This window comes from Orbicella faveolata, unplaced genomic scaffold, assembly GCF_042242905.1.
Source record: "Orbicella faveolata isolate gen_17 unplaced genomic scaffold, um_ofav_v1 contig_37, whole genome shotgun sequence".
Classification (NCBI taxonomy): Eukaryota; Metazoa; Cnidaria; class Anthozoa; order Scleractinia; family Merulinidae; genus Orbicella; species Orbicella faveolata.
The window spans coordinates 2,800,001-2,812,500 of record NW_028301566.1 but is presented as its reverse complement, the minus strand read 5'-3'; the positions used below and the strand labels follow the sequence as shown (position 1 = coordinate 2,812,500).

General features: G+C 39.2%; 1 protein-coding gene across 1 annotated transcript; it reads right to left on the bottom strand.

The window, feature by feature from the left end:
* Positions 1-1,545: 1,545 nt before the first annotated feature.
* LOC110053196 (uncharacterized) lies at positions 1,546-8,825 on the bottom strand. Its single transcript, XM_020759404.2, has 6 exons — positions 8,739-8,825; positions 7,321-7,436; positions 6,765-6,857; positions 5,921-6,049; positions 4,248-4,306; positions 1,546-2,065 (listed from the first exon to the last, which is right to left on the bottom strand). The coding sequence occupies exons 2-6, from the start codon at positions 7,412-7,414 to the stop codon at positions 1,985-1,987; spliced, it is 456 nt and encodes a 151-aa protein (XP_020615063.1). The 5' UTR covers positions 7,415-7,436; positions 8,739-8,825; the 3' UTR covers positions 1,546-1,984.
* Positions 8,826-12,500: the final 3,675 nt, after the last annotated feature.

Genomic DNA, 12,500 nt, shown 5'->3' with positions numbered 1-12,500 from the left:
TGCTTGCCCCCGCAACTGGTTCAAGGACTAATCGAGGCGGGACCAAGAGTTGATATTAGGAAAGAAAAAAGAGAAGGAAGGAAAGAAAAGAAATAATGATAAGTAATGATAATTTACAGCAAAATTTATCCAATATGTTTAATTACTTCTAATTTAAGTCGTTAATTTACTTCAGCATTAAGAAGTTATTAAAAAAAGTATTCATTAGACATTGGGCAATAGATGTATTAGGTAGTTTTAAGTTGACGAATTTTTTTTTTTTTTTTACCGTGTTTAAATGAAGATTATGTATGAACTTCAGAAACGAATGCATTTTTTTTTCTGCGCTTTTTCGTGGAATTATTTATAGGTACTGTTTTTACGTTGAAGATGGCCCACTAATATTATGGCTCCGTTCACAACAAACCTGATGAGAACTATCATTTAAAGGTAACTAATAGAAAGAGAATCATTTTTTCTTCACAACGTTGTTTTGAACCAGTCATTGTCTAAGGATCCTTTAAATAAAATCTGAAATTATTGAAAATTATTTATGGCAAGGTAGTCTTGAGGTACATCCGAGCGTCCTAATTGGTTCTTTCTGAGGATCTTACAGTCCGCACAGTCACGACCGGCCCTCGCGCTCGGTTAATTAGAGGTTACTATTTTCTTCAAACTTGTGTATTTTGGGATATTTTGCCTTCACTAAACAATAGAAAGACACCCAAAAGCCATAAGGTATTTATGCGTTGGTAAGCCTGGCCCGTTACAGAAAGATGAAGGTAAGGCTTGAGCTAACGGGTACAAAGACTTGGATACTTCAAGCTTGCTTGCTAAAGAATCTTTCACGTAAATGTTCTTAGCTGTAACGAAAGCCCAACTATCATAACGCAGAAGATTCCTCTCGGATACATAATAGCTATAATCCTTCTGCATTGTAATGTCTGTACTCAGACCACATCAAAGTCGCCCCTCCACTACCCTCATTCGACGTTGTTTTGAACTGAAAATAACGCATACAATTGTTGTGATATCCAATGCTACATTGCCAGAGGGGAGGGAGATAACCATCATTCATTTAAAAAAAATTTGCATCAGTATTTTTCAAACGTTTCTCAACTATAGTTCTGTCCAGGGCTGTAGCCGCCAAAGTAGCTCCATCTGACGAAGTTGAACGCACGCGGGTGGAGCGTCGGGCTGGGGACACAGCCTAGGGACTGGCCTACCTCTGATGGTTTGCTGGGGGCCAGCTGTGAAAAGCATCGGGAAGGGTAGGGTGTCTTTTACCGACACCTTCACTTAGCTAAACTTGAGTTTCCAGTGTTAAATAACGTTGATTCTGACTGTGTGTCTGGGCACTTTGATCAGTTGTTTAAGAATTCTTTAGGGTTCTGTGTTGACAACGGGACCTTGCTTGAGAAGCACATAATACGTCATGCGTGACGAGCTAATCGTCTAACTAGCGGGTGGTACCTGGGGCCGCTGGGACTTTCTTTGAGTCTTTGTGGGTATCTATTTGTGATATACGTAGGAAAGCTAGTCGGCTCATTAACAGAAACAAGGCGCTTATGAGTGCCTGTAACGTAACAGATCTAAGCACATTTTATTCTGAATTGTTAAAAGTCTGGGCCTTCTACGTATAGAATAAGCAAGCATATAAGCAAAAACATGTGTTACATCGCCACTGCAACAGTAACAGATCCCCCTCTCCTCCGCCTCGCGATTTTTCAGTCCTACCGTTTTTTCTAAGGCAGCTGAGACGAAAACTTCAGAAAACTGTGGATCTCTACTACGGATAACGTGTAATTTTGAAAACTTGAAAATGCTACAACAAAACATTACTACGCTTCTTAATTGAAAGAACTCATTACTACGCTTCTTAATTGTTCAGTAAACTTTAAGAAAAATCTTAAAACATAGATGCTTAACGAGTTTTTGAAACAAGAATAGTGCTACACTTTTTAATTCATTGTATTTACAATGAATTGTAAGTAAGGTTGTTTGTTTACAAAACTGCTTCTCCCTCCAAACAGGTCCACATAACTTGATCTTGATTGTAGAGTTCACCTTTGCCATAGACGGTTCCCTGATAGGTTTGTAAAAAAAAAAAGACCAAAAACAGGTTAGAAGCTAGTTGTATCAGTAACCGAGAGATACGGCACTTAATATTACTCGCCGTGCGTCATTAGCAAAACTCCGCGTGGTTTAAAATTATAAAATTTATATTTAGAGAGGAAGAAACATCAACCCTCGGAGCAAGGCGAGACGGAACCAACAAAAAATTGACCCAACATATGGCACCGGGCGGGAATCGAACATGGTCCACATTTATGGGAGGCGAGCGCTCTCACAACTACGTCAGCCCTCCATCCAAATCAGATCGCGATTATTCAAATGTTTAACAATTATTATCCATCCAAGAGGATACATTCAGAGTAGAATAATTGGTTTTGTATACCAGTACCAAGCCAGCAAAATATCTGGTTCCAAAATTTTCTTTTAAGGTATCCTGATACCCCAATTGACCACCATCGTTGGTGCCGCTTTACGGTCGGACGTTTCATGCAAACCCAAGTAAACTACATTGTCTAAAAGCTTAAGAATTGTAGATTACGAAAGTATATTTAATTACTCAAATACAAAAAAAAAACATTAAGGTTTTCAGAAAATAGCGCCCTATTTCCCAAAGTATGGAGGTTCACCAACCAAGTTCGTTTCCGGTCGCATTTGACCGGGAGAACGCGATCAACTTCTTGACACCTTTCTCTTAAAAACGGGAAATTTTAATTACTTGTCTGGTTTGTTTTTGACGGACACTTAAACTTTGAGTTTTGATAAAACATGCATTCTCTTCACGAAAATAGTCGTAACTTTTGAAAGAAGCAAAACTAAGAATTCCCCGACAGGTTTTTTTTTGTCTGATTATTGGGCACCATTCTCTCCAAATTTTAGCGATTACGTTGAAAACTCGCTGGAAACGAACTCCAAATGTGTGCCTCGCTCACTGAAATTTTCTGTTTCTTTCTTTCGATTTTCATAACGCCTTAGCTTAGACGTAGACAACGAAAAAGCCCGCTCGTAGACATGAAGGAAACTCACGAGATACTGATTGGGTTGATACTGTTTACATCAAGCGTTTTCCTCGTCCAGGGCAAGCAACTTCTCCTGCTCCAAGCAGGAACCTCTGCCGCTAGCAGCTAACGCACCAGCCCAATTCTGATCGAATGTTTTTGAAACCTTTTCCCCCGATTTTTTCCTCTGTGGCACTTTCTTCGTACTTGCAAATGGACACGAACTTTTGCGTTTCTTCGACGACATATTTAAACTTAAATCAACGATCTACAAACGGAGAACACCGAGGCAAGGTCGTCGAATATACCAAACATGAACGTTTGGTAATCTTTCATACGCGGCAATCTGTCACGCAACTTTTAATGCAAGTTTACTTCTCGTGAAAAATCCGTTGACTGCTATCAATTAGAGATAATTATGCAAAGAAACGTTTTTCGTTTGTAACTTTGCATAGTGTCAATCTTTTTTCATAGACTTCTTTTAAATGAAAGATCGCAATAAGATCTATCTGAAAGAGCGAGAAACTTTTTATTGAAAAGTGGTCAATTTTGAGGTATAGTCATACCTTAAGACGAATATTGACAGATCCTTATCAAACGGAAACACTTAGTCCGCACCACAGGCAGACGTGCATGTAATTCTCAGTCGCGCTTAAAAAACTACATTAAAATTATAATACATTAAAAACATAAACCGTAAAAAACAAAATGACGTGGATAAAAACGCAAAACGATCTAAAAATAAATTAATAAATAATAATAATAACAATAATAATAATAATTATAATAATAACAACAACAACAACAGCAGCAACAACAACAAAAACAACAACAACAGCGGCGGCGGCGGCGGCGGAGATGTACCAACATGGCGTTTCCACACTAGGCTCTGTAAATTTCTGCGAAACATTTCGACAAATATCTGCAGTCTGGGAAAACGCACAAACCTAAAACCTGGAGAAGAGTCTTCTCTATCTATTTCCTATAAGATCACAATTTCTTGACCTTAACCGCTAGATGGTTTTCGACTTATTTTTTTATTGCGTGACAGAGAAAACGATCTATAGGCTAAAGCTAGCTTTCGCTGCATAATCTCGTGAGCACATAACGTGTCTATATATGATATTTATCATATCAGAGTATAAAAGACGTAGCGACTGGTATTTTATCCCTTAAATATGACATTGATTACTGTACCTTTAAGCCAGGAGGAACAGCTCTAATACCATCGTAGTTGTATTTCAAGGTATAGGTTTCTATGCAAAACAAAAAGAACAAAACAAACAAGCAACGTATGATTTCTTGGAAACTCACTCTGTCGAGTTAATAGAAGGAAATAGTTAAGCCACAATACTACATCATTGGTCAGTTTAATATTTTAAAAATACTTCAATGACTTTGATTTATCGCCACTCACTTTATTCTGATGAATAATTCAACCGATGAGACAGTCTGGGAACTCTTAACCTTTGTAGCAGTGGTTTCTGGTTTGTGAGAGAGCGTAAAGGGCTTTGGAAAGAAAACACGTCTAAGTACGCTGGGGGGAGCGCTTAATTTTAACCGTTTTTACACCGGAGGGCGAGTTACAAGTGCTCAAACGGGGTTACCGATAACCATTCAAGTACGAAGATTTTGTTATAGTTTTCAGTACAAGGGAAATATCGAGAAAATCCGGTTGAAGGATACGGCTTGCTTTCACATTTTCAAATACGGGTTGAACCAGCAAAGCGGTGTCTTACTCGGCTTAACATTAATTTCTAGTTTCTCAATATTATAAAAGCGAAGGAATTGAACGCCGTGCGTAAGTTAAGATTAACTACCATTTGCTCAGACATGAAATACTAAAACACACAGAGCGAATTTTACTACGATAATGTACTTAACTCACGACATCTTACTGCATGAGACACTGTCTTAGTTAAGCCGCGCCAATTTAGCCGCGACCCGCGCTGATTAGACACTCCCCGCACATAACAACTTTTTGCATTTTCCCAGCTTTTGTGCAAGGTCAACCCCCAAAGTAGTCAACAAAACATACAACAAAGATCTTTGCCAGGTTTCTTATTCTTTTCCTTCTGTTATATAATTAACTATGATCGAGTTAAATCCTACAATTAAAATACCTAAAAGTGAACACTTGTAAACGCAATCACCGCTGAGTGGACTGGAACGCCCGCTCTATGATTTGTTAAAACTGGCAGAATGCCCGGGCCATTGTCAAGTGGCTGTAGCGGGAGCGTACATATGAAGAGTATAGGTCCATTAATGGGAAGAGAATGCGCTATAAAGTACGAGAATAGGATCATCTTTGCAGGTGTAGGTCAGATTCAGTTTTTCTCCTGAGAGGGAACAAGTTCTTCAATCGAGCACCTTTACTTGCTACCACGCTACCAAGAAAAACATGATCATCGTCTCGTGTTGCTAACCAACATATTTTTTGTCCACCACTTTTTATTGACATTCGAGTTTCTCCAAATAGTTAGAATGTCGAATTGTACTGCGAACATCCCTGTCAATATTAATTTTTACCATAACTGCAGAAATAGGCGGAAATAGGCGGACAGACAGGACATATCAATTTGTAATTTATGTTGGCACAAGGAGAGAGAGCGGACAATTTGACAACTTTTTTACTGTAAAAGGCAAATTGACGTCAGTTTTTCATGCGTCTGTTCCGTTATTGGCAACAACTTTCGTCATAACATTGTCAAAGTAGTCTGTGGATCTACAGCTACTTTGACAATATTATGAATAAATTCATGATCAATAACAGGACAAAGGCACGAAAAACTGACGTAAATTTGTTAAACAGCGCTTCGTCTTGCCCCATTCCCACTCCCCACGAAAGATTTTCAGTTGACACTACTTACCTCCTTTTGCTAAATTACAAATTTGGGGCCATTTATTGCATTGCATGCTCGGTGCTTCTCTGAATATGATGTGTCCGTCGTTTTCTGAGATCAGTTCGAACTGCAGTGTTGATGAAAAGATGTCTACAACTATTACCCAAGAAAAATGCCAAACGTTTAGCAATGATATAAAACTTTTATTTGACGTGCTTATTCTTACTAACTTGGCAAATATAGTGATGTTTCTGTGCAGTCTTCACAACTTCAAAGGTTCATTATCCTCTGTATTTTACAGTCCCCTACCTAAGATGAGACTTGCCTAGAGTTGACTTTGTTCTGACACAAACCTAGCTACTATTCAAATATATATTGTGCTGTTATCCTATTCTCTATCAACATAAGATAAACCCTCGATAAGCCCAGTCCCTGCCTTCAGGAAGAGGTTCGGCTACATTTCACAGAACTTTTAAATGGTAAGTCTGATGTAAGCGGACTGATTGTATGAAAAAGGCGGCAAAAATTTGCGATTGGAGATCACTTTGTGCTTTGAACGCAACAGGGGAGAAAATTAAACTAGACAGAACTTTTTTTCTCGCACTGATAGACTCCTCGCACAAACTCCTCTCAACTCCTCTATATTGAGGACAATTTTGGCAAAAGATGAAGGATTACAGGACCGTAGATATATTGTCATCTAACGTCCCCGTTGGAGACGTTAGATGTATATAAAATATCTTTTGGGAAAAAAAGAGTATCGATCATATTGATAAATCAGTTGAAATTTAGGGTGTTAAAGCATGGATTCTCTCCGGAATAAGGCAGTTACATTGTTTGACATTTTAAAGAACCATGTCATCAGACTTACCAGGAGTGAAAGAGACCGTAACATTTGCTGGTTTACCGGGCTTCAGCTCGGGCCATGGCGTAATTTTGTACTTGAAGGTTTTGTCTGGCGGTCCTGTAAAAGTATAAGAAGATCATCCTGTAACCACACAACCATTAACAACACACGGAGTGAGTTAGCGGGCATTGAGCAACTACTAATAATTACTAAAAGATATTGAGTTTATCACGGCTCAGCACATGTGCAAGCTACAACTTCATTACTCATGAAACAGATGACCAGCGTGGAAATTTGGCTTTGTGGATTTTGAGGTCAGTCACAAACAGAGCCCTGTTGTATGTTACGACTCCGATCCGTACATAAAGTACATTTTAATTGAGTCGCAGTATGGCTACACTAAACCTAGAAGAATGACTGATGCCCAAGTTTTACGTGAGATGTCAATGGATTTACACAGAAAGTGTCAAATTTAGTATTACATTTTTTTTTTTTTTTTTTTTTTTTTTGCTTATTTTGACAGCGCTTGCCTGATTCCAAGAGATTATGATAACTGACCATGAATATAGCTTACTCTTACCGCAGTATCTTAGATATTTGACTTCAAATCCAACGGACAGCAGAACACAGACTGAGAGGTAAATGAAAATCAGGCGCTGAGTGTTTGTTACCATGCTTCAAGGAAGATCAGGATGCCTAACAACAAAACACAGTCGTGATCAGCACAAAGGGACATGTACTTCAAAATCTTGGAACATTACTCGAACGTGGGGCCTTTCCTTACTTTGACAAACACGAACACACAATTTGACGTAATCTATTGTCTATAAAAGGATTAATCAAGCCATACTATATGAGGATTATACGGATTAAGTTCTTCCTACTGGCATCCTATTTGCATGCATGTAGATATTTATATATTTGATGCAAGTAAAGTTATTATGAGTAAATGAAAAACTCCAAGCAAACTCATCGGTTTTATGCGTAGCAAAGATTTTTGATCAATTCATGCATGAAAATCACCCCACTGTCCGGCGTTGCTTGTCGTGGAACACAAAATTACAGCGAAAGCAGAATCCAACTACGAAATCCAAATATTCAAATCTCTAATAAAGTCAAGTCAAGCCTGTGAGCCGAAAAAGTTGAATATTTTAGGAGTTGAAAGAGCCGCTAGGAGAACAAAAAGTTTATTGGATGATCGCCCGACCGACAGCTCCTTTACATAATCTAATCATTGCTGTAACTCCCACTAACTACGCTACACACTAAGCTATTACTCGTTAAAATGTCAATCATTCTACGATTTTGCGAGACTTTTCAAAAGAACGGGTCATTTCCCTGCGCACGCTTAAAGAGCTGGGCATACATGCAGGGGTAGGCTTTCTTCTTTTGTCATTTATCCGGGTGCACTTGCACGTGAATTTCAGTGCCAACGTTTTTGCGATAATCAATTGTGCTAATCAACTATGGATTTTGTAGTGAGATACAAATAGAAGTAGGAATCCCTATCAAGGGGTAGTTGTATGTTATCCGAAGTCACAAAACACAGTATTCCTCGATGAGTATCCGAAGTCAACGTTTTTGCAATGGTTGTTACCATTTGTTTTGATGATTCTTTATATTTGTGATGATTCTTTATATTTCCTTTCCCTATTTTCAGCGCGCGAAATCCCGCCAGCTACGCATGCTAATGAGGCTAGAAAGGCGAAAATTGAGCAGTTAAAATTCAAGCAACCTTCCACAATAACTTGATGGAACACCCCTCAATGAATATATTTAATTGTGTTCGAGACGACGATAGCGAAACGTTTAAACCAGGCATTACTTATTTTAGAGGAATTTGCATTGCAACGAAAGTCCTTATTTTATTTCACCAAAATTGTTCGCCTACAGTTTGGCTTTGATCTATGATTTGCATCGAACACCATTACGGCAAAACAAGATTACAATCTACAAATCGCAAACAAAACCTAATACGATAAAGGGAAGAGAACTTACCTTGTTTGACGGCGCAAGCAAAATGCAGCTTGTATGTGTCAGTCAAGCATTGGAATCCTTTCTAAAGCGTTTCTTCGCAGCATCGAAAGTAACACGACATGACGTCATGCAAAGAGACACGTCAAGAGGTATTGTGATAAATTTAAATAACTTAATGAACTTGAAACAGGAACTGTTTACAAAGTTTCGGCCTTCCTGTCACATTTCAACGAGCTCTTTCGGGCAGCTGAAACACAGAGGAAGACCGACGTGAACAGGAAGTAGCATTTTCCTCCTTTTGGCGTGTATTATCGACTCTTTGTTGAGATAATCAAGTTGTCAATGGTAAAACGACAGTTTTGTAACTCAGTAGTGGGGCAAGAAAACTTGCCCAAAGCAAGAACATAGACTTCTGCTCTGTGTCGCGGCTCACTGCCAAGGCTTCGTAAACAATGCCGGGGTAATTTTGTGTGGTCGAAACTAAAGATGGATTTAAAGTTAATAAATCAGCAAATTCGCCGCATGGCAAAAATTAATGAGTTTGTTTGATTCTTTCCTTTTATATCTAACATATACGATTCAAAAATTCCTACAGCACGAGAAAGCGACTAATATATATAGAGAAGAATCACCCCTTTTTACCAGCGAGTTTCCAGTCGGACGTGAGATGTTGCACTCTTTGTATGACGTCATGCCTTGATACTGTCGGTTTCAAGATATTGAGAAGCAACGCTTTAGAAAGGCTTCCTTTGCTTGACTGACACTTACACGCAGCATTTCGCTTTTGCCGTCAAACAAGGTAAGTTCTCTTCCTTTTATCGCATTGGGCTTTATTTGCAATTTGTGGATTGTAATCTTGTTTTTGCCTTTCTAGCCTTCGTAGCTAGCGGCACTTCGCGAGCGAGTGCTTTTGCAGATTTTAGAAAGGAAATATAGAGAATTTTCAAAACAAATGGTGGCAACCATCGCAGAAACGTTGACTTCGCATACTCACCTAGGAATACTCTGTTTTGTGACTACGAATAACAAACAACTAACCCGTGAAAGAGATTCTATCCTATTTGTAACTCACAACTAAATCCATAGTTGATTAATTCAATTGATTATCGCAATAACTTTAGAAAATCCACGTGAAAGTAGTGCGCCTGGATAAAAAGGCAAAGGAAGCTAATCAAGCCTATAGAAATGAGCAAAAACCTCAAAAGATGCGTGACACTGTACCTGCGTATATACCTTCACATATCTCACCTTTTACTAAGTTGCGTTGTTCGCTTTGTCTGTCTTCTCCGCTTTTAACGAGCTTGTATGTTCTTAAGGTAGGGAGGCGCGGTGGCCTCATGGTTAGTGCGCTCGTCTCCGGATCGAGCGGTCCGGGTTCGAGCCCTGGCCGGGGACATTGTGTTGTGTTCTTGGGCAAGACACTTTACTCTCACAGCGCCTCTCTCCACCCAGGTGTATAAATGGGTACCGCGAACTTAATGCTGGGGGTAACCCTGCGATGGACTAGCATCCCATCCAGGGGGGAGTAGAAATACTCCTAGTCGCTTCATGCTACAGAAACCGGGATAAGCTCCGGCCTGATGGGCCACTTGGCTCGCATGCAGACTTAATGCAGATCTTCTTAAGGTTAGTAGCACCATTAGATTGAAAGCCGTTGGAAACCCAAGACTCTCGTTAGCTCAGTCTTCTATTAGCACGTTGGCAGACTATGAAGTGTGCAATACTTGTTCACCACTCACTGAACCTAAGGAAGACGTAATCTTGGACTATCACGTTTTCAATAGCTTAAGGAATTTAATGATTCAACCATTCTGCCTGGCAGTGAAGGCTACATCATCTAATGACTGCGCTTATACATCTCGTACAGTTTATACTCATTGTTAATTATATTCACTGTGATATAACGGCTAGCTCGAAAGGTTCTGCCCCTTCCGCCACTACACAGTTCTTTCTTGTTCAATGAAATTTCGCATTTGTGTTCTGCTTTTCAGCTAAAATAGTTTTTTATTGTAGTAGAACAAAGTGCATTAAATGAATGGCTTGAACTTGGACATAATTCAGACAATACATTCACGCTTTCTCTCAGCAGATGGGTAAACTGACAAAGTTCGTTTTAGTGGGTTGGTTTGTGGCGTTTGGTTTGTGCTGTCTGAAAGATGTTCATCCGGGGAAATGTTCCTGCGTGTCTTTTGGCCACACCCGAATCATTGCAACGTGTACAGGAATTAAGCAAGTGCCACGTGATTTACCGTCCAATACAGCAATGTTGTAAGCGCATTAGAGACGAAATTACATTTATAAACCTTAAAACATACGGCAAACTGTAATCTTTGATATTTTGCAGAACCCTCCACAGACGAGTCAAATTACGACAAATTAGTTAGATATCCCCAGTTATATTTGTAGTCAATTGCTTGGGGAACTTATTTATCCACTAAAATTGTTTGCCTCCACAACGCTCCCAAATATTGCCTGTTTTCTTAATCTTATATGGTCAAGTAAAGTAAAAATGAAACAATCAAAGCACAAATAATCACTTTCTTTCTTTTCGATAGTAGTAGAGGGGCACAGGGACTCGACGGCCGGGTGTAGGGAGTGGACCCCTGGGAATGACGTCCTCGAAATGATAACATCATAATCTAAAAATAAAATGGAGACATCATCGGGATTGAGGGGTGTTTTGGCGTTGATGACATCGTGTTTCTACCATAGGGTGAGGTAATTGCCCCTTTCGGAAGATGACATCATCGGGGAGTGAGGCTAACAAAACATAGGATAACGTCGAGAAAGGTTTTAGAGGATGACATCGTGAAATGGAACCCCTGTCTAATTTGGCCTAATTTTGAGTAGAATAGGTAGAAACTAATTCTAGCAGGGTAATTTCATAGATCTTCATAACAGAATAAAATATGCTTCGTTATTATTGCTTTATTTTTTCTCCTTGAGAAATACTAGTTATGTAGGCGGAATGAAACTCGTCAGGGTCTGAACCCTAAATTTGAACTGAGTGGTCGCTAAGCAGAATAGATAACGCCATTAATCAGACGATTTCAACTATCCTTGGTAGTCTCGAGATTACTATCGGTTTCAGCGCCTTGGGCCAAAATCTATATGAATCGTGGTTTCGTCTTACACGCCTCAGCCATTATAAGAATCTATGATTGCGAACAAATCGATTTCTATTTGGTCTATCAACTAAATAGACAGATCAAAACGACTCTGTTTGTTCAAAAACACAATAGGTTTTTCCATTGCTTCTTTGTTATTGCAAAAGAATCTCCCTGGGGTCATTAACGCGTAAAGTTATGCAACTAGATAAGATCGAGAAAACCGCGAACAAATAAATTTATTTTCAACAACGTTTATTGCAATCAACTGATCTCAGAGCTCTGACTTGTCAAGTGGTCATTATAAAATCCTGTGGTTTGTTCTGTCAATTCGGTCATGATCCGGTACACTGAACCATACTTTGTACTCAGAACCTTCCTTCTAATGCTATTTACACTGGCTGCAAAGTCATTAGTCGTTTATATTTCAACGTAACTTCGAGATAGCATAGATAGTCTTACATCCTGTAGTAACCTAATCCATCTTCTAAGTGTTCTCTGACTGTTTTGGGAACCCGCTGTTCTCTAAATAGTCTGTTCAGGAGTCTGTTAAGTAGGAACTTTCGTTTAGTCCCCGCTGGTTCCATAGCCTCTTTCCAGTCGAAAACCTCAGCGTCAGTAAATGGTCGTTTTGTTTCTATTATTTCTCTGAAGATGCGGTCTTTATTGAAATCAT